General features: G+C 42.6%; 1 protein-coding gene across 2 annotated transcripts in view; it reads left to right on the plus strand.

Moving 5' to 3' along the window:
• ptprn2 (protein tyrosine phosphatase receptor type N2) overlaps nt 1-26146 on the plus strand; it is a 967505-nt gene that overhangs the window by 83276 nt on the left and 858083 nt on the right. For both annotated transcript variants that reach the window (XM_072576204.1, XM_072576205.1), the window contains exon 2: nt 48-98. In XM_072576204.1, the coding sequence (XP_072432305.1) occupies nt 48-98 (51 nt within the window). The remainder of the gene's footprint in view (nt 1-47; nt 99-26146) is intronic.

The following is a 26146-nucleotide window of genomic DNA, read 5'->3' on the forward strand; positions in this document are numbered from 1 at the left end:
CTGGGTTTAATTTTATTTGTAATAGATTGCCTTCTGTTCTCTTGCAGGCTGCTTGTTCGAAGCTGATGTGTGCAAACCCTATGAGATCTGTGTAAATGGTGAGTAATTTCTACACCTTCTGAGGTTGTTTGTACTTGCGGATGCCAGAATGCTGCTGTTAAACTGATGAGTTTCCGCGATAATTGCCAGCCACAGATTGCAGTGTTTATTCACCAAATCCTTCACTGCAGTTTTACCTTGGGTAGTTTAGCTGGTATGTTCGAGGCAGGCCCCCTGGTTTCTCTGTAGCTCGCTAAGTATATTGAGTGAGCAATCCAATATCGCAGGTGCAGGAGTTCCTGGGCTGTCAGCACAAAATGGTTATGGAATGGAAAGAGGCCAGTCACCCTGTTGTGTCACACTAGGCTAAAGTCCCTCGGCACTGTCATCACCCTCTGTCACTTTTAACCAGGGACTTAACTGGATTAACCATATTGGCAGCACGGTGGCTCAGTGGTTAGCTCTGCCGCCTCATAGTGGCAGGGATTCGATTCCAGACTTGGGTGACAGTCTGTGCGGAGTTTGCACATTCTCCCCGTGTCTGTGTGGGTTTCCTCTGGATGCTCCGGTTTCCTCCCACAGTCCAAAGATGTGCAGATTAGGTGGATTGGCCATGGTAAATTGCCCATATGTTCAGGGGTATGTAGGTTAGGTTCATTAGTCAGGGGAATGTAGAGTAATAAGGCAGGGGAATGGGTCTGGGTGGGATACTCTTCAGAGGGTCGGTGTGGACTTGTTGGGCCGAAGGGCCTGTTTCCAAACTGTAAGTAATCTTAAAAAAAAACCTCTAATCTCAAAGGCCCTGTATTCACACTGTAGGGTTTCTATGATAACATGGCTAAAAGAGCTGGCTTTGAGATTCCAAGACCTGAAGGATTTCTCTACAATCTGCATTACTTAATTTAAGAATGTGATGGTATACTCTTTGTTGTAATAAATGTCAAGAAGTTTGGGGGCGGCACGGTGGCACAGTGGTTAGCCTTACAGTGCCAGATACCCAGGTTCAATTCCTGCCTCAGGCAACTGTCTATGTGGAGTTTGTACATTCTCCCCGTGTCTGCGTGGGTTTCCTCCGGGTGCTCCGGTTTCCTCCCACAGTCCAAAGATATGCAGGTTAAGTGAGTTGGCCATGCTAAATTGTCCGTAGTGTGAGGTGAAGGGGTAAATGTAAGGGAATGGGTCTGGGTGGGTTGCCCTTCAGAGGGTCAGTGTGGATTTGTTGGGCCGAATGGCCTGTTTCCACACTGTAAGTAATCTCAAAAAAAATCTCTAATCTTAAACTTTAATGGCAAGTAACAAAGGAGAGGTTCACATAATGTACATGAATGTTGCGGGACTGAACATCCACCAGACGATGGTGGGAGTTTACATGATCGTCAAGGTGCACTGGACCTACTCACTAAGGTTATTGGAAAGTACCTTCCAGTCCTCCAACCTTTATTGTCAAGAAGGATAAAAGCAGCAAAAGTCACAGGAGCACCACAGGGAACTCCAGCTTCTTCTCCAATGTTCGCCATGTCAACTTGCACTTACATCAATGTTCCTGCTTTGTCAGTGGAACTCCCTACCTCTCCATCATGGGAACACTCGCAGTGCAAAATTCTGACTTGAGAGATAAACCCAACCACCATCTTCTCAGTGCATTAAGAAATGAGCAGTGACTTCAGCCAGGGCAGTGTTGGCCATATCCCAAGAACAAAAGTTACAGACCCATTGAGTTGGCACAGTGCAGAAGGAGGCCATGTGGCCCATCATGTTGCTGGCAACTCTCCAAGTGAGCCTCTCACTTAATATCATTCCTCTTTCCTTCTCCATGCCTGCACATTACACCTTTTCAACTAGCTGTTGAATTAAGTTCTAAATGCTTCAGTTGAACCTGCCTCCACCACGTTCTATTTGAACTGGAATTTCTCATCCCAGTGACTGTTGTGTAAACCTGGTCTGCACCCTCTCCAGTTCTTTCATATTCTCCCATCTGCCCAGAACAATAAGCAATATTCCATTTGTGGCCAAATTAGAAACGAGACGTGGTTTCCGAGTGTCACTCCATGAAGGAGCTGAACATAAGTACTAGCAGCAGAATGAGGCCATTCAGCCTTTCAAGCTTGCATTGCCATTCGATATGATCGTGGCTGATTCGCTTGTGTTCTGAACCATATTCCCAACGATCCCTAATACCTTTTGATTCCTTTGCTTAACAAGAGGCTGTCTATCTTTGCCTTAAAAATATTTGATGAATATACATCCACAGTCTTCTGAGGCAAAGAGTTCAAATGTTATACAAACCTCTGAGAGAAAATAAATCCTCTCACCTCTGCCCTAATTGAGTTACCCTGAGTTTAAAACAGTGTCCCTAAGTTCTGAACCTACCCACAAGAGGAGGCATTCTTTCCTCATCCACCTTCTCAAGACCATTGCTTTCTGTTCACAGACGCTGTCAGTTCTGCTGAGTTTTCCCAGCAGTTTCTGTTTGTGTTTCTGATATCCAACATCTGCAGTTCTTTGGAGTTTTCCATTCAGGACCTAATCCAGTTTAATCAAATCACCTCATCGTCTTCAAATTTCTAGTGAAAACCATTCCAGGTATCAATCCAGTAATCTAGGAGAAGGCCAAAGCTGCACACCTGTATAACTGAAGCATAAAGCCTTACTTTCATATTCAGTTTTTCAAATGAAGGCTGGCATTCCATTTTCCTTCCTGATTATGTGCTGTACCTGAATAGTAACCTTTTGACACTCATGCACTGGAACATCCAGATTCTTTTATATCTCACGGCAATTGTTTTTCATTTCAGTAAAATGCTGCTTTTTAATTTATTTTCCTGCCAAAGTAGACAACTTCACATTTTACCATATTTTCTTGGATTCATGCACACACAGATAGACACAGACCAAGAAACAAAAATGGATGTTTTGGTGAAGGGGAAGACTGGCAAGGCATGTAATCTGTTCACAGTGTTATTGAGATGGTTATTGTGCTGATCAGAAGCCTGTTATTTGATCTTCCTTCTCTGAATTCCATCTGCCAGGTTTTTGCCCACTGCTCAATCTATCTATATTGGTCTGCATCCTTGTTATGTTCATGGCATACTTTCCTGTCTATTGTTGTATTGTCTGCAAATTTAGCCATTATACCTGCAATCCCCTAATCTAAGTCATTGGTATAAATTGTAGAGAAAATTAAGTCTGAGCAGGACACCACTTGTCTTATTCTGCAGATCTTAAAAAAGACCCGTTTATTCATACTGTGTTTTCTACCAGCCAACCAATCTTCTGTCCATGCTAATACGTAACCCACTATGTGCACATTAAGAGCTCATGATAATGACCATTTAATTTGGAACCTTTTCAAATGCATTTTGGAAATGCAAGTACTGTTCATCCAAGCGATGCCCTTTCATCCACAGCACAATTTAATCCTTCAAAAAATTTGAATAACTTGGTTAAATGGAATCTTTCTTTCACAAATCCATAGTGACTCTTCCTGATTATCTGGAGTTTTTTCAAGCGCCAGTTGTAACCTCCTTAATGATTGTGCCTCAACCCTTTCCCTACAATAGAGGTCAAACTAACTGGCCCATCATGTCCCGTTTCCTGCCTGTCTCCATCGTTGAATAGAGGGATTATATTTGCTATTTTTCAGTCTAATGGAGTTGTTCCAGAATCTATTGAATTTTGTCAAATTAACACCAAAACATCTACCATCACGTTAGCCACCTCTCCTAAGACCTTAGCATGAACCACCAAGAAACCTACTAGCCCTCAGTTCTGTCAGTTTGCTTAGTACCACTTCCCTGACAATAATTTCACAAAGTTCCTCTCTTCCTTCAACTTCTTGATTTTCAGGTATCACTGGCATGTCTTTATATTCTCTATAGACCATATCGTTTTTAAAATGTATTTTCAATAGTGGACTGAAATGGAAAACCAAGGATTGTTGGAGGATTACTGCGTGTTTTAGAAATCAAGTAACCTGGCACTCATTGTAAGTACTGTTTATACAGCTGCTGGTTCAAGCAGTCGCTGGAGAAGGTGCAAATGAACTGGATCCACCTGGCAACAAGCAGCTGATTGGTCTGTGGACAATTGTCCAGTTATCAATGTTAAAGGTCCAGTGCCCACCTGAAACTGTGATTTGGTTCTCCGGTAGCTGTTCAGCTTGGGACTGTGAACAGGGTGGGAAGAAGGTGTCAGGTCCCCACCAGCCCAGGAGCGGTCCTGTTCTCTGCAGTAAAAACCACCTTCAACCTGAAGAAAGCCAGTTTATTTAACTTCAGCAGTTGCTCTAAATTGTGACTTTGAATTTACAAGTTATGAACTTCAGCCAAGTGAAAGAATTCAGAGAAGGAAGGTCAAATAACAGGCTTCTGATCAGCACAATAACCATCTCAATAACACTGTGAACAGATTACATGCCTTGCCAGTCTTCCCCTTCACCAAAACATCCATTTTTGTTTCTTGGTCTGTGTCTATCTGTGTGTGCATGAATCCGAGAAACCCTACACTGTGGAAACAGGCCCTTCAGCCCAACAAGTCCACACCAACCCTCGAAAAGTAATCCACCCAGACCCAATCCCCTACCCTATTATGCACCTGACTAATGAACCTAACCTACACATCCCTGAACACTGTAGGTAATGTAGCATTGCCAGTTCACCTGACCTGCACATCTTTGGACTGTGGGAGGAAACCGGAACACCCAGAGGAAACCCACGCAGACATGGGGAGAATGTACAAACTCCACACAGACAGTCACCTGAGGCTGGAATTGAAGCCGGGTCCCTGGTGCTGTGAGGCAGCAATACTAACCACTGAGCCATTGTACTGGATGTGTAAGAGGAAGCTTGCAATGGGTCTAGAATTTTAACTAATAAAGTTTATGGTGAGAGCTTGTAATTGTTTACCCATACCTATCATTTACTTACTTGCAATAAATAGACATTCTTTTTAAGTACAGAAAACCAGTCTCTCCTTAGTTCCACTTAACAGGTAAATTAGGGAATTTTGCATTACTTAATTTTTTTTCACTTTTATGTTGATTCTGGGAATAGCAGGGCTTCATTTCCAGTGTACTATCCCACTGAGGCTTAACAACATTTGGGAGCTTATCCAGCATAGAGTGATTTGAATCTGAAACATTGAGAATGTGTTAATGACAGGTGAAAGAAAATAGAGTTTAGATCAGAGTGGTGCTGGAAAAGCACAGCAGATCAGGCAGCATCCGAGGAGCAGGAAAATCGACATTTCGGGCAAAAGCCCTTCATCAGGAATAGAGGCAGGAAGTCTCCAAGGTCGAGAGATAACTGGGGAGAGGAGGTGCTGGGAAGAAGGTAGCAAAAAGTACAATAAGTGAATGGGGGTAGGGATGGAGGTGATAGGTCAGAGGGGAGAATGGAGTGGATAGGTGAGAAGGGAGATTGGCAGGTAGGACAGGTCATGAGGACAGTGCTGAGCTGGAAGGTTGGAACTGGGGTAAGGTGGGGGGAGGGGAAATGAGGAATCTGGTGAAGTCCATGTTGATGCCCTGGGGTTGAAGTGTTCCAAGACGGAAGATGGGGCATTTCTTTCTCACTGCACTCCTCACTTTTGCCGAGGTGAAAGAAAATGCTGTGTTCTGTACTTCATTTACGACTAGAAATGGCAGGGGATTTCCTGCAGGTGGCAGAGTTGTCCCTGGCAATCTTAAGGAACTTTGAAAGCCCAGGTTGATTGATGTGGTGGGTAAATTGGAGGTAGCATTGCCTGACAGAGCTACAAGGCCTGACAAGGGAGAGATTATTGAGTTACTAGCATGGCATTTGGTGTTAGAGGAAATGCAGAGGGGCTGAGCACTCATGGGCAGTGAAACATTGGAATTGGGTGCCATTCAGTAATAGTTAAAGATATTTGAGCATAAGGAGAGAATGGAGAAACTAGAGATGGTGTTAAATAATAAAGAAAGAACAGAGAATGATAAAGAAATAGAAATAAAATTGAAAGGATTGAAAATAAGAACATTGTAATTAGAACTGCAACATGAAGAGGAAGGAAGGTGGGAAGCAAGAGAATATGAAGAACAGCTTAAAATGATGTAGTTAAAAAAAAACGAAATCAGATACTGATGCAGGCCCTGGCAGGGACAATCCGAGTCATAATTTGAAGTCCTGTCAGGAAATGTTTATGTTTGTGCAGATCCTATCAATGTTCTTTGAGAAAGGATAGGGAAACATTCTTTGTGTCATTTGTGAGAATTGCTAGACAAATAAATTGGGCAAAAGAAGACTGGAGATACTTCGTACAGAGAGGCCGAGGATGAGGGAGTTCTGGAGTGCCATTAATACCAAAGTGAAGTTCAGATGGAGGAAGTGGATTCATGCTCACAGACCTACAAGTGTAGAAAGGACGGTGATACTGGCCAGATACAGGAAGGAGATATTAGGAGGTTCCACAAGCAGGGCATAGAGGAATATCAAAACTGCCAGCATTGATAAACAGGCCAAAACTTCTTAAAGACATAGTGCAATTCTGTAAAATGTGTCATCCATGTCAGATGGTAGGACAGCCTGAACATGTGATCAAACATGTGATACACCTACCGGTTTTGAAGAACCAAGTTTCAGTGGATTATGTGGGATCACTACTGAAAATGAGAGCAGGCCAACAGTATATCCTTACAAATACTTTATAACAGCCCAATTCCCAAAAGCTATTCCTTTAAGGATGACTACAGCTAGGGTCATAGTAGAGAAGTTAGTTTTTTACTTAGATTTTTACTCATTACAGACTACTAATTGAGGTACAGCCTGATCAGGGTTCTAACATTATGTCTAAACATTTCCAGGAGATCATTAGCAACTTGGGTATAAACCAATTGAAGTCAATTGTGTATCATCTATAAACACAGGGACATTTGGAGAGCTACCATCAGACACTCAAAACCATCATTAAGGCATATCATCACAAATGCCCACAGGCTTGGAAGAAAGGATTAGATCCACAAGGTTAGATCGCAGGGGGCTGAGGGTAGAGTATTGTCTTGGATTGAGGATTGGCTGAGTGACAGAAAGCAGAGGCCTCGGATAATTGGGTTATTCTCTGGGTGGCAAACTGGAATTACTGAGGTAGATTAGATGAGATTACAGTGTGGAAACAGGCCCTTCGGCCCAACAAATCCACACCGACCCACCGAAGCGCAACCCACCCATACCACTACATTTACCCCTTACCTAACACTACGGGCAATTTAGCATGGCCAATTCACCTGACCTGCACATCTTTGGACTGTGGGAGGAAACCGGAGCACCCAGAGGAAACCCACGCAGACACGGGGAGAATGTGCAAACTCCACACAGTCAGTCGCCTGAGGCGGGAATTGAACCCAGGTCTCAGGCGCTGTGAGGCAGCAGTGCTAACCACTGTGCCACCGTGCGTTTAGTTCCTGGATCTGACAATCTATATAAACGATCTGCAAACAGGGCCAGGGTGTAACATTGCAAAACAGATGATACTAAATAGGTGGGAAAGTAGGCTATGATGAGGAGATGAAAAGTTTACAGATGGATATTGATAGGCTAAGAGAATAGGCCAGAATCTGGCTGATGGGGTTTAATGTGAATAAGTGTGAAGTTGTCCAATTTGACTGGAGAAACAAAAGGGCAAATAATTATTTAAATGGAAAGCAAATGCAAAGTGCATCCATGCAGAGGGATCTGGGTGTCTTTGTGCATGAATCACAGCAAGTAGGTATACAGGCACAGCATAACATAAGAAAAGCAAATGGAGTCCTGGCATTTGTTGCAAAACAACTGAATTATAACAGTTAGGAAGTGTTTTTACAACTATAAAAGGCATTGGTGAAACTACACCTGGAGTATTGTGTCGAGTTTTGGTTTCCTTACTTGAGGAAAGATATGGTGGCACTGGAGGCAGTTCAGAGGAGGTTCATCGGGTTATTTCCAGGGATGAAAGGGCTGTCATATGAGGAGCCATTGAATAGCGTGGGCTGGTACTTGCAGGAGTTCAGAAGAACGAGGGGGGATCTGCTTGAGCTATATAAGATGTGAAAAGGGATTGAGAAGGTGGATGTTGAACACATGTTCCCCATGTTGGACAGTCGCGAAGAAGAGGTCATAGATGATGAGTGGGAGGAGGTAGGTTCAAAACTATTTCTCTCAGAGGGTTGTGAATCCGTGGATCTCACTGCCCCAGAGTGTAATGGAGGAAGAATCAATCAACAGATTCAAGAAAGAAATAGATATGTTTATGATGAAAAGTGGGATAAAGGACTAAAGGGAACAGGAAGGAAAGTGCAGTTGAGAGGAGGATAAGATCAGCCATGATCATGTTAAATGGAGGAGTGGACTCAAAGGGCTGAATTGCCTATTCCCACTCTTGATGCCCCTGTTCCTATTTCTTACTACTGGGTAAATCTACTGGGTTTCATCCATTTGAATTGGTTATGGTCATGTTAATGGAGTTCCAGCCCAATTAAATTTGATTAGGGAGAAGTTCGTGATTGGAAAAAGACCTCAGTGTTGGATTACATGTCCATGTTTCTGGAAAAAATCAGGTGTGTGTAGGGTAGCACAAGACATTTGAAAGTTTCACAGCCAAAGGTGGAAGAATGGGCAGAAAACAAATTCAGCAAGTGAAATATTTCACGTGCGAGATGAAGTATTTGTATTGTCAATAAAAGTTGAACCTCTGAATATGAAATTCAGGAATCCATACAAAGTGGTTAGAAGGGTTAGCAAAATGACTAATCTGATAAACACTCCTGGTTGTTGGAAGGAGAAATAGTTATGTCACATAAACATACTGAAAATGTACCATCTTAGTGAAGAGGGTAAGGAGGAACAAGTGTGTCAGGTGGCAAGAGTAGTGAAGGTTTTAACAATAGTAAGTTTGAAGTAGGTGCAGTGGTAGACACTTCCCAAAGTGAACTTTCTACAACTTAACTCACTAACACAGCAATACGGAAACACTTAGACACTGTGTTCTCAAATTTAAGCAAAGAATAATGGGGAGATCTGTTAAGATACCGTGAGATAATCTGTAGAGATAGAGCTGCTAGTATTAGGCCTTTGCACGTGTGATAGTTTCTGATGCCTGTACGCATGACAGAAAAGGGCAGCACCATATGTCAGGAAGAGGTCATCAGAGTTGTTTGGGAGTACAGAAATTGAATATTGATGAAAAGGGCAATTCTGTCTCCAGGACTGAGTAACTTCAGTTATGAAGATAGATTGGGACTGTTCTCCTTGCAGAGATAGAGGCTGAGAGGTGATCTGATGGAGGTTTTTAAAATAATGAGCAGGTTTGATAGAGTAGAAAGGGAGAAACCATTCCCATTCGTATAAAAGATCAAGAACCAGTAGGCACAGGCAATTTGTAAAACATGATGCAAGAGAAATGTTTTCCACTGCAGGTAGTGAGGCTGTGAATGCACTGCCTGAAATTGTGGTAGAGGCAGGTTCAATTGAGGCTTTCAAGAGAGCATTGAATGATTATTTCGATAGAAATAATGAGCAAGGGTGTGGGGAAAAGGCAGGTGTAATGATGCTGATCTGAAGAATAAGAAGATGCAGACATAATGGGCCAAATGGCCTTATTCCACGCTGTTGTATCTCTGATTCTGTGAAGGTTTTCATCTTTCCCTCATCAGGATGTTTCTCAACAACACCAACTTAAGGGAAAACACAACATTTATAATTTGTTTAAGCTGCAAACAAAGCCTGGTTGTGAACTTCAACCATTATTCATTGATGCATTCTCTGTGGCAATGCATCGACCAAACAGATGCCACTTTCAAACCAATCAAACCTCTCCTGTTATATAGCACATCTGTTGGTTTTCACATTAAGTAGGTTCTGTTGTGAACTGTCCTGATGTAAGTCAAGAAGCTGGAATATTAGACTAGAGCCATATCACATCCGTCTGTTGTCTGCCCAGCCAGCTTTGGATAAACTATCTAAGACCAGTGCAATACATCATTTCTTTTTTTCCCTCTTTTTTTTCTTTTTACTTTGGGGTCATGTAAAGTTCTGTGTTTGTGCTTTTAACCCTGTAAACACTTTTCTTAAAGCAGCTGGCAGCCAAATGCATTTCTGGTTCCCATTACATCATAGTTTAGAATAATAAAAATAACTCCTTTCAGAAACTGCAGTTTTTTTGGAATTTTTTTCCTTTCACAAAAATTCTATTTTAAAAAGAATGCTGTGAAGTAAATTCAATGTAGTTAGGGATGTGTTGTCCCTACGATATTGGCTTTAGGTTCCTCATAACGTGGGCTGTATGACAGAAAAGGTTATTAACAGAGATTAAGGGAGTGATAGTTTAAGAAGAACGAACTTATATTTATATAAAACCTTTGCTGGCCTTAGGGCATTCTAAAACAGCTGATGCTAGTTTTGAAGTCTGCTCAGTGTTGTAACATAAGGAAACAGAACAATCAATATGCACACAGCAAGGTCCCACATACAGCAACAAGATGAAATACCAAATAGTTGCTTTGTGTTTTGACTAGGGATTAAAGTTTGTCCAGGACATCAGTACGTGCCACTGCTGTTTGATGTAGGTCAATAAGTAGAGGGTGATCTTTTTACAGCAGAGCAGGTAGACTGCTTACAGCCCAAGTTAAAATGAAATGGCAACTCTGACAGTGCAACGCTGCCTCCGGAGCTGTTCAGAGGAAGCGTCACTGGACTTGAAGCATTGACTGTGTTTTCTCTCCATAAATGCTACCAGACTTGCTGAGTTTCTTCAGCACTTTCTGCTTTTTTGTTTGAGATACCCTCTGGGAGTTTTATTAATTTATGGAATGCAAGTGTCACTTGCAAAATCAACATTTATGGCCCATCCCTAATTACACTTGACATGCTTTGACCAAGCATGTGGATGAGGGTAGAGCAGTGGATGTAGTGTACATGGATTTTAGTAAGGCATTTGATAAGGTTCCCCATGGTAGACTTATGCGGAAAGTCAGGAGGCATGGGATAGAGGGAAATTTGGCCAATTGGATAGAAAACTGGCTAACCGGTCGAAGTCAGAGAGTGGTGGTAGATGGTAAATATTCAGCTTGGAGCCCAGTTACAAGTGGAGTTCCGCAGGGATCAGTTCTGGGTCCTCTGCTGTTTGTAATTTTTATTAATGACTTGGATGAGGGAGTCGAAGGGTGGGTCAGTAAATTTGCAGATGATACGAAGATAGGTGGAGTTGTGGACAGTGAGGAGGGCATTTGTCGTTTGCAAAGGGACTTAGATATGATGCAGAGCTGGGCTGAGGAGTGGCAGATGGAGTTCAACCCTGCCAAGTGTGAGGTTGTCCATTTTGGAAGAACAAATAAGAATGCGGAATACAGGGTTAATGGTAGGGTTCTTAGTCAGGTGGAGGAACAGAGGGATCTTGGGGTCTATGTACATAGATCTTTGAAAGTTGCCACTCAGGTGGATAGAGTTTGTAAGAAGGCCTATGGAGTATTATCGTTCATTAGCAGAGGGATTGAATTCAAGAGTTGTGAAGTGATGTTGCAGCTGTACAGGACTTTGGTTAGGCCACATTTGGAGTACTGTGTGTAGTTCTGGTCGCCTCACTTTAGGAAAGATGTGGAAGCTTTGGAGAGGGTGCAGAGAAGATTTACCAGGATGTTGCCTGGAATGGAGATTAGGTCGTACAAGGATAGGTTGAGAGTTCTAGGCCTTTTCTCGTTGGAACGGCGAAGGATGAGGGGTGACTTGATAGAGGTTTATAAGATGATCAGGGGAATAGATAGAGTAGACAGTCAGAAACTTTTCCCCCGGGTACAACAGAGTGTTACAAGGGGACATAAATTTAAGGTGAAGGGTGGAAGGTATAGGGGAGATGCCAGGGGTGGGTTCTTTACCCAGAGAGTGGTGGGGGCATGGAATGCGCTGCCTGTGGGAGTGGTAGAGTCAGAATCATTGGCGACCTTTAAGCGGCATTTGGATAGGTACATGGATGGGTGCTTAATCTAGGATAGAAGTTCGGCACAACATTGTGGGCCGAAGGGCCTGTTCTGTGCTGTATTGTTCTATGTTCTATGTTCTAAAGTGCTTGTTTGTTTTTTCAGCAATACTTGCAAGACAGTTCTTACTACTTCAGGCTTAAATTGCTTTAAAACTGGCGATGGGCAAATTTACGTATTTTGATGCAGGCCATTCTGTTGGCAATTGAAATGAGCCTGGAGTGGGGTTCTGGAAAAGAGCCAAGGGCTCTTGCCTGAAACGTTGATTTCTCCTGCTCCTCTCCTGACAGGATGTGCTTTTTCAGCACCCCACTCTCGACTCTGATCTCCATCTGCAGTGCTCACTTTCTCCTAATTGAAATGAGACCATCTATCTTACTGTGAACAAAAGAAAGGACAGCATGAGAAACCTGCACTAAACACAACTTCAATTGGAGTATTGATGTCTGGTTTTGGAGACCATACTTTAGGAAGAGTACTGCTGCACAAGATACAGAAAAATATCGAAAGACTGATTCTGAGGAACAAGGAACTTGAGTATTTTGGATGGATTGGAGAAACTGGGTCTGTTCTTTTTGAAGAAGGAGAAGTTGAGATGAGATTTCTTAGACTTATTCAAAATCTTGACAAGTAGATCATGAGAAATAGTTCCAGTTCTCAAATGGATTGGGAGCTAGAGGGTTAATAATTAACTGAAAGCACTTGACTAATGAAGTAATGGCTACAATGGAGAAAAACGTTGTTGTACAGTGAGTAGTTAGGATTCGCGATGAGTTACCCAACAGTGTGGCGAAAGTAAATTCAATTATGGCTTTCCAAAGAGAGTTGTATGGTTGTCTGACAAAGAAAAAAAGTAAGGCTACTGCAAAAAGGCAGATAAACGGGACTGCGTGAATTGCTCTTCCTGAGACCCTGCACTGATGCGACAGGCTGCATAACATCCTTTAGTGCTGAAATCATTCTGTCATTTTATGTGGCTGAGACTTACATTTTTCAATTGTGAACTTTAGTTAACAAGATAACAACTGCTTAACCAAATACCAAAAGTATTATCATCATTACCACTGCTGTGATTAAATTCCTCTTGGCTTTTAATTTGCTGGCTCTTCCTTTATGTCCAATTTTAATGCATACACTGTTTAAAACCTGGTTATAGTTTCGACTCCTGAGTGTTAGTCACAGATAAAGCAAGCTCAGCTGAAATACTCAGAGGAGAAGATTAGAAACATCCCAAAAGGCAAGTGTTACTTTAGCAACAGATTTTACAGTGAGCTTGACAAATGAGCTAAGAACAAAACTTTGGAGAGTTAGTTGAAGGCTAATCAATTGCTTTTAGAGGTTACTTTATAATATGGACTCAAAGAGCAATGGGAACTTCTTAATCTTAAGAACAGGACTGTTGTTTTAAGACAGGCAGCACCATTTTCTTTTGAGAAAATAAATGACAGATAATTAACATGATTTCACATCACTTGCACGGAAATTTGAAAACACCGCTAACTGTAACATACAGGACAGGCAACATTTTATTTCTGCTGGTGTATAGTCCATTTGTGTGAAACTCCTTTATGTGCTATTTTAATGAAGGTAGAATACCAATTATCTTAAAATGGAGTAAATTAACATATTTAAATTAGACGAGTTCATACATCTTCTTTCTAATATCACACTGAAAATCCATTTCTAGGTGGCTACAACTTCATCTGTTTGCACAGATGGATGGAAAATAATGTAATGCACCGTATGGAAAAGCACAGATCCCGTCCAGCATCCTGACAAGTTTTCTCCTCCAAATAACACCATCATAACCTTGTGATAGGTTTAATTCTCAGTAGGCTGCAGAGATTGGAGGCCTGTGACCAGTGGAGTGCCACAAAGATCGGTGCTGGGTCCACTACTTTTCATCATTTATATAAATGATTTGGATGTGGGCAGAAGAGGTACAGTTAGTAAGTTTTCAGATGACACCAAAATTGGAGGTGAAGTGGATAGCGAGAAGGTTACCTCAGATTATAACAGGATCTTGATCAGCTAGGCCAATGGGCTGAGGAGTGGCAGATGGTGTTTAATTTAGATAAATGCGAGGTGCTGCATTTTGGGAAAGCAAATCTCAGCAGGACTCATACACTTAATGGTAAGGTCCTAGGGAGTGTTGCTGAACAAAGAGACCTTGGAGTGCAGGTTCATAGCTCCTTGAAAATGGAGGCGCGGGTAGATAGGATAGTGAAGATGGCATTTGGTATGCTTTCCTTTATTGGTCAGAGTATTGAGTACAGGAGTTGGGAGGTCATGTTGCAGCTGTACAGGACATTGGTTAGGCCACTGTTGGAACATTGCATGCAATTCTGGTCTCCTTCCTATCAAAAAGATGTTGTGAAACTTGAAAGGGTTCAGAAAAGATTTACATGGATGTTGCCAGGGTTGGAGGATTTGAGCTACAGGGAAGAGGCTGAACAGGCTGGGGCTGTTTTGCCTGGAGCTTTGGAGGCTGGGTGGTGACCTTTATAGAGGTTTATAAAATCATGAAGGGTATGGAAAGGCTAAATAGACCAAGTCTTTTCCCTGGGGTGGGGGAATCCAGAACCAGAGGGCATAGGTTTAGGGTGAGAGGGGAAAGATATAAAAGAGACCTATGAGGCAACTTTTTCACACAGACGGTGGTACATGTATGGAATGAGCTGCCAGAGGAAGTGGTGGAGGCTGGTACAATTGCAACATTTAAAAGATATTTGGATGGGTATATGAACAGAAAGGGTTTGGAGGGGTATGGGCTGGGTGCTGGCAGGTGGGACTAGATTAGTTTGGGATATCTGGTTGGCATGGACAAATTGGACCGAAGGGTCTGTTTCGGTGTTGTACATCTGTATGACTCTGAGAGGGTTTTGGACAGGTCAAGAGAGTGGGCAAAGAAATGGTAGGTGGATTACAACGTGGGAAAGTGAGAGATAATGCACTTTGGTAAGAAGAATAAATGCATGGACTATTTTCTAAATGGGAGACTTGGAGGTTCTAGTTGAGGATTCTCTCAAGATAAGCTTGCAAGTTGAGTCAGTGTTTAGGAAGGCAAATGCAATGTTGGCATTTATTTTGAGAAGACTGGAATATAGAGGCAGGCATGTATTTCTGTAGCTATCTAAGGCTCTGGTCAGACCACATTTGGAGTATTGTGAGTAGTATTGGGCCTCATATCTCAGGACGAATGTACTGGCCCTGGAGCATGTTCAGAGGAGGTTCATGAGAATGGTCCCAAGAATGAAAAGCTTAACATATGAGGAACATTTGAGGACTCTGGGTCAATACACGATGGAGTTCAGAAGGATGAGGGAGGATCTAATTGAAACTTACAGAGTAATGAATGGCTTGGACAGAGTGGATGTTGGGAAGATGTTTCCATTGGTAGGAGAGACTAGGACCCAAGGGCACAGCCTTAGACTAAAAGGAAGACCTTTGGAACGGAGATAAGGAGAAACCTCTCCAGCCAGACAGTGACGAATCTGTGGAATTCACTGCCACAGAAGGCTGTGGAGGCCAGGTCATTGAGCATGTTTAAGACAGAGGTAGAGAGGTTCTCTATTGTCAAGGGGATCAAGGGTTACAGGGAGAAAGTGGGAGAATGGGGTTAAGAAAGTTATCATCCATGACTAAATGGCAGAGCAGGCTCGATGAGCAGAATGGCCTTATTTCTGCTGCTATGTCTTATGGTCTTATGGTCCAAGCTGATATATTTTGGCATGAAATGAAAGAGCAAATTTCATATCACACAACTCTCCCCTATAAATTTTGCCTGTTTTATTGAGAAGCCTTGGTGAAGTATAGTGCTGACCATCAGTGATATTGAAAAGAAAAGCAGTTAGATGATGACTTCCTCACAGATTGGGTCTCAATGGGAGGCGTGAACACTTGTTTGCAGAAGGCTCAGTTCACCAGTTCTGCACATTCTGCAGTCAGGGTGGTGGATGGAGTTCCAGTGCAGCTGGCCATATTGGAGGATTGGCAACCTGAAAACCTCAGAAGACCCATTGGGATTGGTGGATGCTGCTGAGGCAACTAAAACTCAGAAAGACGTGGCATGCAGACCCACTATGGATATCCTTTCCTGCACATGGCACCTTCTTTGGGACATGGTCCCTTGGCTGTGGTGCCCTGGCCCCAGGCTGCTGCAGGGTGGACACCTCCATGAAGCTGATGGACTGAGAGCTCAAAGAATCGACCCTCATTGGCTCAGTCACTCTCCGTCTGTTTGATATCACCTCTAGAGGGCATGTGCCATTGAGTAAATAAGCAGGATGCAGGGCATGTGACTAGCATTTATTACAGAATCTGCCTTAGAGCATGTTGTGTGAGGGAGTGCTGCTGAACCTTTGTAACAAATCTGCAGACCAATCCTGTAGCATATCTTCACATAGATAGAACTTATATCCAGCTTGTTAGTCTGAGAGTCAGCCTGGTAAGTTCTAACAAAATTCAGAAGCACAACACATCTGGTTGCTTGAAGATCAGCGTCCCTGTCCATGCACATTGTGCACATGGAACATTTCTCTACTATTTGCCTGGTCCTCTCCACCTCCCAAACTATTATTCCAGGTCAAGAGCTTGGCTCTCTTTTGCTTCCGTCCCTACCATCGATAGTCCAATCACAAACCATTCGAAAATACACTGTGGATCATCTTCACAAGCTGAGCGTGGGACTTCAGCCCTTCAATGAAAGGAAGTCCTGTCAGAACCCAGCAAAGGGCACCACTGGGGCTGAGGCATCTCCACGCTGTAGACAGTTTGGATTGCAAAGTGAGGAGCATTCAGGCTCTTTGTGTGGGAAAGGATCAGGCAACCTAGAGAGGGATGGGAATGGTCAGCCTTTGGAGGCTGGGTGGATACCCATGATGGGAAACTGTGGTGGTCTTAAGGCACCAATCCTGTCCAAAGTTGTATTCCTCCTTGTTGGGTTTTTCCCAGAGTTGATACAAAAGCATCCTGCCTATTCTCCCTTATCTCCACTTGCCAATATCATTATGGCGGTGTAACATTTGGGTTAGACGGCTTGTTAACAAGCTCAATTGTCTGGTTGTGATTTGTTTTTAGAAATGGAGGGAGAGATGCCTGACCAACTACTATTTCAAGTGAAGATGGGACATTCACGCTGATTTTGCCAGCCGGCATCATTATGCAGGATACTATGTATGCACAGGACAGCAGCTGTTGTAATGGTTGCGCATGCAAAGTGCTGGACGAAGTGAGGGGCAGCTGCACTTTCTGTTGGGACCACCTCCTCACCTCAGTTGCAGAGGTACAGCATGTAATCGGAAAGATGGATAAAATGTTGACCTTTATCTCAAGGTGATTGGAATGCAGAAGTGAGAAGGTGACACTTCAGATGTACAGAGCCTTGGTCAGATGCCAGCTTGGATAGTGTTCAGTGTTAGGTGCCACTGTCAGGTTTAACCTTAGAAGCTGCATTGCACAAATTGACAGAATAATTCCTAAATGGTAAAGGTTCCATTGAGAGAACAGTCTATGGTGTTTGGTTTGTGTTCCCCGAGATTCAAAGCTTGAGGATTGGTTTAATTGCGATTTTTAAAATAAGAAACATAAGGAATAAGGGCCGGGTATTTGTCCCCTTTAAGACTCCCCACCCTCCCACCACCACCACCACCACCACCACCATTCTATATCATCATTCTGATCTACCCCAGGCCTCCAACTTCTCTTCCATGCTAGCTCCTCACAGCCCTTAACTCCTGTATTCTTCAAAAGCGTAGCAACATCCTCTTAAAGTACTTTCAGTGATCAAGCCTCCACAGCTCTCTGGGGGAGAGAATTCGAGACATTCTATGCCTTTCTAGAGAAGAAATGTTTTGCATCTCACTTTCAAATGAATATCCTTTTATTCTGTGACTATGTTCCCCCAGTCTGAGATTTCACCACTGGTGGAATTATAGAATCCCTACAGTATGGAAACAGGCCATTTGGCCCAGCAAGTCCACTCCAAAGTGTATCCCAACCAGACCCATTTCCCTACCTTATTACTCTACATTTACCCATTACTAATGCACCTAACCTACACATCCCTGAACACTGTGGGCAATTTAGTGTGGCCAGTTCGCCTATTCTGCACATCTTTGGATCGTGGGAGGAAACCAGAGCACGTGGAGGAAACCCACACAGTCACTGGGAGAATGTGCAAGCCCCACACAGATAGAAGCCCGAGGCTGGAATCGAACCCAGGTCCCTGGCGCTGTGAGGCAGCAGTGCTAACCACTAAGCCACTGTGCCACCCTAAATCTTCTGAATCGTATACCTTTCAATACTTAGAAGAAGAGTATAAAAGCAGTAGGAGCATACTAGAGAGAAATCAGGAGGCAAAAAGGGGACATGAGATAGCTTTGGCAAATAGGGTTAAAGCGAATCAGAAGGGATTTTATAAATACATTGAGGACAAAAGGGTAACTAGGGAGAGAATAGGGCCCCTTGAAGATCAGCAAGGCAGCCCATGTGTGGGACCACAGGAGATGGGGGAGATACTAAACAAATATTTTGCATCAGTGTTTACTGTTCAGAAGGACCTGGAAGATATAGAATGTGTGGAAATAGATGGCGACATCTTGAAAAATGTCCATATTACAGAGGAGGAAGTGCTGGATGTCTTGGAAATCATCAGACCTGATCAGGTATACCCTAGAACTCTGTGGGAAGCAAATGAAGTGAAGGATGGGCCCCTTGCTGAGTTATTTGTATCTTCCATAGTCACAGATGAGGTGCCTTGAGACTGGTGGTTGGCTAACGTGGTGCCACTATTTAAGAAAGGTGGGAAGGACAAATGTGGGAAGAAAGGTGGATAGTAGTAACAGGATAGGTCAGAGTCAGCGTGGATTTATGAAGGGGAAATCATGCCTGACTAATCTTCTGGAATTTTTTGAAGATGTAACTCTGAAGATGGACAAGGGAGATCCAGTAGATGTAGTGTACCTGGACTTTCAGAAAGCTTTTGATAAAGTCCCACATAGGAGGTTAGTGAGCAAAATTAGGGTGCATGGTATTGGGGGCAAAGTACTAACTTGGATTGAAAGTTGTTTGGCTGATAGGAAACAAAGAGTAGTGATAAACGGCTCCATTTCGGAATGGCAGGCGGTGACTAGTGGGCTACCGCAGAGATCAGTACTGGGACTGCAGCTTTTTACAATATATGCTAATGATATAGAAGATGGTAGTAGCAATAACATTTGCAAATTTGCTGATGATACTAAGCTGCGTGGCAAGGTGAAATGTGATGAGGATGTTAGGAGATTACAGGGTGACCTGGACAAGTTAGGTGAGTGGTCAGATGCATGGCAGATGCAGTTTAATGTGGATAAATGTATGGTTATCCACTTTGGTGGCAAGAACAGGAAGGCAGATTACTACCTAAATGGAATCAGTTTAGGTAAAGGGGCAGTACAGAGCGATCTGGGTGTTCTTGTACACCAGTCAATGAAGGTAAGCATGCAGGTACAGCAGGTAGTGAAGAAGGCTAATAGTATGCTGGCCTTCATAACAAGGGGGATTGATAAAAGAAGCAAAGAGGTTCTTTTGCAGCTGTACAGGGCCCTGGTGAGACCACACCTCAAGTACTGTATGCAGTTCTGGTCTCCAAATTTGAGGAAAGACATTCTGGCCATTGAGGGAGTGCAGCGTAGGTTCACAAAGTCAATTCCTGGAATGGCGGGATTACCTTACGCTGAAAGACTGGAGCAACTGGGCTTGTATACCCTTGAGTTTGGAAGACTGAGAGGGATATGATTGAGACATATAAGATTATTAAAGGATCGGACACTGTGGAGGCAGGAAACATGTTTCCGCTGATGGGTGAGTACCGAACCAGAGGACACAGCTTAAAAATACGGGGTAGACCATTTAGGACAGAGATGAGGAGCACCTTCTTCACCCAGAGAGTGGTGGCTGTGTGGAATGCTCTACCCCAGAGGGCAGTGGAGGCCCTGTCTCTGGATTCATTTAAGAAAGAGTTGGATAGAGCTCTTAACAATTGTGGACTCAAGGGTTATGGAGATAAGGCAGGAACAGGATACTGATTAAGGATGATCAGCCATGATCATATTGAATGGTGGTACAGGCTCAAAGGGCAGAATGGCCTACTCCTGCACCTATTGTCTATTGTCTATTGACAAACCAGCAACTATAGACCGGTGAGCCTACGTCGATGGTGAGCAAGTTGTTGGAGGGAATTCTGAGGGACAGGATGTACATGTATTTGGAAAGGCTAGGACTGATTAGGGATAGTCAACACAGCTTTGTGTGTGGGAAATCATGTCTCACAAATTTGATTGAGTTGTTTGAAAAAGTAACATAGAGGATTGATGAGGGCAGAGCAGTGGATGCGATCTATATGGACTTCAGTAAGGCATTCGACAAGGTCCCCCTTGGGAGACTAGTTAGCAAGGTTAGAATACTAGCCATTTGGATACAGAACTGGCTTGAAGGTGTCAGAGGGTGTTGGTGGAGGGATGCTTTTCAGACTGAAGGCTTGTGACCAATGGTATGCCACAAGGATCGGTGCTGGGTCCACTGCTTTTCATCCTTTATATAAATGATTTGGATATGAATATAAGAGGTATAGTTAGTAAGTTTGCAGATGACACCAAACTTGGAGGTGTAGTGGACAGCAGAGAGGATTACCTCAGTACAATGGTTCTTGGTCAGATGGGCGAATGGGCTGAGGAGTGGCAGATGAAGTTTAATTCAGATAAATGCAAGGTGCTGCATTTTGAAAAAGCGAATCAGAGCAGGACTTATACACTTAATAGTAAGATCCTCAGGAGTGTTGCTGAACAAAGAGACCTTGGAGTACAGGTTCATATCTGCTTGAAAGTGGAGTCGCAGGTAGATAGGATAGAGAAGAAAGCGATTGGTATGCTTTCCTTTATTGGTCAGAGTATTGAGTACAGGAGTTGGAAGGTCATATTGTGGTTGTACAGGACATTAGTTGGGCTACTGTTGGAATATTGCGTGCATTTCTGGTCTCCTTCCTATTGGAAAGATGTTGTGAAACATGAAAGGGTTCAGAAAAGATCTACGAGAATGTTGCCAGGGTTGGAGAATTTACCTTTGGGAGAGGCTGAATAGGCTGCTGCTCTTTTCCCTGGAGTGTCAGTAGCTGAGGGATGACCTTATAGAGGTTTATAACATCATGAGGGGCATGGATAGGATAAATAGACAAGGTCTTTTCCCAGAGGTGGGGGAGTCTAGAACTAGAGGGCATAGATTTAGGGTGAGAGGGGAAAGATATAAAACAGACCTAAAAGGCAACTTTTTCACACAGAGGGTGGTACGTGTATGGAATGAGCTGCCAGAGGAAGTGGTGGAGGCTGGTACTATTACAGCATTTAAAAGGCATCCAGATTGGTATATGAATAGGAACGGTTTAGAGAGATATGGGCAAAGTGCTGAGAAATGGGACTAGATTAGGTTAGGGATATCTGGTTGGAATGGACGAATTGGACCGAAGGGTCTGTTTCTGTGCTGTACATCTCTATGACTCAATAATAAGATCATTCTTCATTCTTCTAAACACTAATGAATAAAGGGAGAAATTGAGGTCTGCAGATGCTAGAGGTCAGATTCGAGAGTGTGGTGCTGGAAGAGCACAGCAGATCAGGCAGCATCTGAGGAGCAGGAAAATCATTATTTTGGGCCAGAGCCCTTCCTGATGAAAGGCCCTGGCCTGAAACATTGAATCTCCTGCTCCTAGGATGCTGCCTGACCCACTGTGCTTTTCCAGCAACATACTAATGAGTAAAGACCTATCCTGTTTAGTTGTTTTTGATAAGTCAACACCTTCATCTCAAGAATCAGCCCTTTTGAACAACATCCAATGCCAATACATCCTTGTAATAAATATGGGGACCAAAACTGTACACAGTACTTCATTATACAGTACTTATGGGCAAAAGAATCTGTTGTTAATGTAATTTAACTTGAATACTTTTCGAGAATTCACTTAGAGAATATTTAACCAAGATAAATGTTGTCTGAATAAAGGAAAAATACTTAACTAAATGGAAAATGGCATTCAGCAAAGAAACCAGAGCACCTGGAGAAAATCCACGCAGACGCGGGGAGAATGCGTAAACTCCACACAGACAGTTGCTTGATGCTAGAATCAAATCCAGGTCTCTGCCACTTTGACAGCAACAGTGCTAACCACTGAGCCACCATGCTGCCAATTTTCTTGGGTGGTTATAAGTCTTTGAAACTTTCACACAGAGAGCTGTGGGGGTAGAGTCCTTGAGTATATTTAAGGCTGTGATAGATTATTGATCTGTAGGGAAATAAAGGTTTGTGGGGAAATGACAGGAAGGTGGAGATGAGCTTAGATATGAACTTGTTGAATGATGGAATAGGTTTGAGGGGCCAAATGGCCTACTCCCGTTCCTGTTTCTTATGGTTCTTCTGATCAAGTTACTCACAGCTTATAAAATACATAACTTTGTAGGAGCACACAAAGGAATTTGGTACAAATGTGTTAAGCAATGCACAATTGAAGAAAATTAAATCCCAATGGAGTTTTCACCGACTGACTTGTCAGTGTCAAACCTGAACGTTGATGAATCTATTACAAGAATAAAGAGGATTTTGTGAATTAAACGTGTAAATCCGAAAGAAAAATCAGTTTAAAAGAATGATTTGGGAAATGATGTGATTTCAAGCTAAGATGATATTTGCTACAAAATCTGCAGTAGTTCAGCAGTTATATGAATACTGTAGAACTCCTCACTTTATGTTCCAGCATCCAGAATACATTTGAATTCAGTGTCGGTGCTGTGTCTTGTGTGATGTTGCCAGTGCAATAGTGTTACTGCTGCTTTACATCTGCTTCCGGGAGTAGACGATTTGCAAAATGGTGAGCACTATACAGGAAGCATCAAGACTCAGAATTAACACTATCAAGTCTTTTAATGCATTTTTAGAGGCAGTTTTGTGTGGGCCTCAATGGGGAAAAAAAGCACAATTATACATTTCATTTAGGTTCTGTTAATTGAATTCAGCGGAGATTGAAATGACGCAGTTTCTAATGTGCTTCTAATGGTCTCCAGATCTCTTTGATATGTTGCTAAAGGTCATTTGGGAAAGGTTACTCAAGGCTGGAGAGAAACCAATATATGAAGAATAACCATTAAAATGGAGTGTTCTACCAGCATCTGAATTGAGAGTTTGTGACCATCGCAGCTGGCACATGCTCTCAACTCATTGCTGTGTGTGTTTAAAACAGTTTGGATGCTGCAGAGCTCATCACTGGAAGGTATGTACAGTCTAATCTTGTCCAACTTGTCTAAATTGAATACCTTGTCAAGATGCTATTCTCACTATTTTGTGATGGTGTAGTGATCATGTCACTGGAATCCCACTGTGGCATATGGCAACATTTGACTTTGATGAAATTGAAATTAGTGACCGTGCAGCTATTGTCGATTATTGTACAGACCTATCCGGTTCACTAATGTCGTTTGGGGAAGAGCGTCTGCTATCCTTAGCTCGTTTGGCCTAGATGTGACTCCGGACCCTCCGCAATGTGGTTGGCTGTGAACGCTCCTCTGGCTAAATTGGAATGGGCAGCAAACACTGGCCTGGCTGGTCCAGTGGGCACTACACTGCTTCAAAATAGAGTAGAAGACTCATAACATACCCATTAGGTTCTCCCTTCAGTGAAACCAGAAGCCACTCAGCTTTCCCTGCCCACTCTGGGATATTTCCCCAGGGCAGGATTGCAACGGGGAGCTATCCTGAGATGGCTTCCTATTATTTTGCAGGCATTTCTGCCTCCAAGTCCCCCTCCCTGGGGCCAGGAAAATTCACCGCCAAAGCTGAGTAGTCCATCCAGATCATTAGCAATGATGTGAAACTGGGAGGGTTTACTAGACCAGGGTGATGTGGAGTGGTGAAGAGATTTCAAAATTTACATAACCGCTTTAAAATATTGTATGTCTAATGATTGGAGAGTGGGTTTTAGTGTAGATCGTGATGTTCATGGATGTGTTTGAACAAGTAACAGTTCATGGTGTGTGAAGGATTGGAAGTGACTGGAAAGATTAAATCTAATGGGCTCAAAGCCATGGTTGAAGAATTTAGCAACAGTATTGTTTAGTGCGAGTGTGATATTGAAGAAATAGAGCTAAGTATCTTGGTGATGTGGGCTTTGAACCTTAGCTGTGGATCCCAAATGCCCATCAACCTGTATGCATGGCCATCAGTGCTTGAAGGGGAAAATAACATCAGTGCCAGCAGAGCAGAGGAAGTTTAATGGCTGTCTCATTCAGGATTCAGGATTCAGTGGTTTTGCTGCAGTTCAGGTTTGGTGTCAGCAGCAGTTTTAAACAGTGATCAAGAGCAGTCAAGAAAATTGTAACCTGCCTATTACAGGCTGAAAGGTCTAAAAGAGTAACCTTGCTGCCATTCCCAGTTGTGATCAGCTAACTCAATACAAACCAGTAATACAGTCAGATTTGTGAGGTGCTGTAGTTAATCACCAGCAAGACTTGCTTAAGCCCTTGGGGCAGCTTTTTGAGATTTTGTGATTGTAGCTGTTGCAGCATTGTGCTCATTCATAATTGATGGTCTTGAATATCAGAACAAAATGAATCTCTCTCACTGACTCCTAAAGAATATCTATGAGAATTACAGAGCAGTTCTCTAGAGGACCTGTAAGAGCTGAGTGAAGGCAGTATAATATCTGCTGAACTCCAGGTAGTCCTGTGTGAGCAGTCACAATGCACTAGACTTGTGCAATTCTGAGAAGTGAAAACATGAGAGGACCAATGTAGTGAGAACACTTGATTAAATCCTGCTAAGGAACAGCCTCAGAAAGCATATATATTTTCTTTCTTGCTGGTGATGAGATTTACATTTGGGAAGTTGGAAACCTTCCATCTAGTTCCCCTTCCTACGTATACGCTCACACACACACATTTCAGTTCTTTTAAATTATACAGGTAAGACGGAGATATTTGTCTGATTTTCCCCTTTTGAGAAACCAAGGTTGAATAACATAGAACTCTGGCAAGGTTGCAAGAGTAGAATGCGAGACAGAATGGGATTAATATTGCAATATGCATGGATGGCCAGCTGCACCGAATTTCCAGAAAGCGCTCCTTCCCTTCCCAATAGTAACATCTGGATGATCACTTTTCAAATTCCGTCATCGATGCCATGGACTGAAATGATTTCACTAGGAAAAAAGCATCAACAAATAAAATGTCTGCAGTGATCACCTGATCAAAAGTTGTGCCAAGTTTCATTAAACCATCAATGAACATGAGCTAGTTGGAATTGAAATTAATGGGTTATTAAAGAGACTGAAACCAGATCTAGATCTTTGTTTAATTTACATCCTTATGTAAAGTTCATATGTTGGAGATAAACAAAAAAATCACCTGCAATTAACTAACTTTAAATTTATGAAGTCAGACCCTAGAATACACAAAAAGAAGCTGTATTTTGGGGAGCTTTTTTGGAAGATGTGAGATGGTTTTGGAACTGGAATTGGAGAATTCTCTCCCCCTCTATTTTTTGTCAACATCTCAAAAGACAAATCACCCAGTGATAAGGCACACTGGAGAGAAACCATCCAGTCACCAAGAATTTAGCAAAATATCTTCAATATTCATGTTGTTGTCAATCAGGACATCCCTAAACAACCATGGACACAGGTTAAAATTTACTCCTTCGAGAATCCCTGAAGGACTTTAAACTGCATATTCTTTTATCATTCACTTGATTTGGACACCATTGTTTCTATGATTTTGTCTGTGAGTTTGATGTCAAGCATTTATAATTTTTCTTAGGATTAGCCAGTAATAAAATTGCTGTTCCTTTACTTTGTAATTGATTTCTTAATTGTTTCTGGTGAACTAGTTGACCGCTTGGCAATATGTCACTTCAAAAAGATACATACTAAAATCTAGCCATCAGTACCAGGCCCTGCCAAGGTATGACCTTGGATCAAAACTGTAATGTCAAATTGAAAAGACTGAAGAAAAGCAAAGACTAATGTCATTTGAAAATCTGTGGGACTTGACCGTTTGGCAACTTGGCAAAAGTGAGGCAACTTGGCAAAAGTGAGGACTGCAGATGCTGGAAACCAGAGTGCAGATCAGAGTG

Source organism: Chiloscyllium punctatum, chromosome 8 (genome assembly GCF_047496795.1).
Source record: "Chiloscyllium punctatum isolate Juve2018m chromosome 8, sChiPun1.3, whole genome shotgun sequence".
NCBI lineage: Eukaryota > Metazoa > Chordata > Chondrichthyes > Orectolobiformes > Hemiscylliidae > Chiloscyllium > Chiloscyllium punctatum.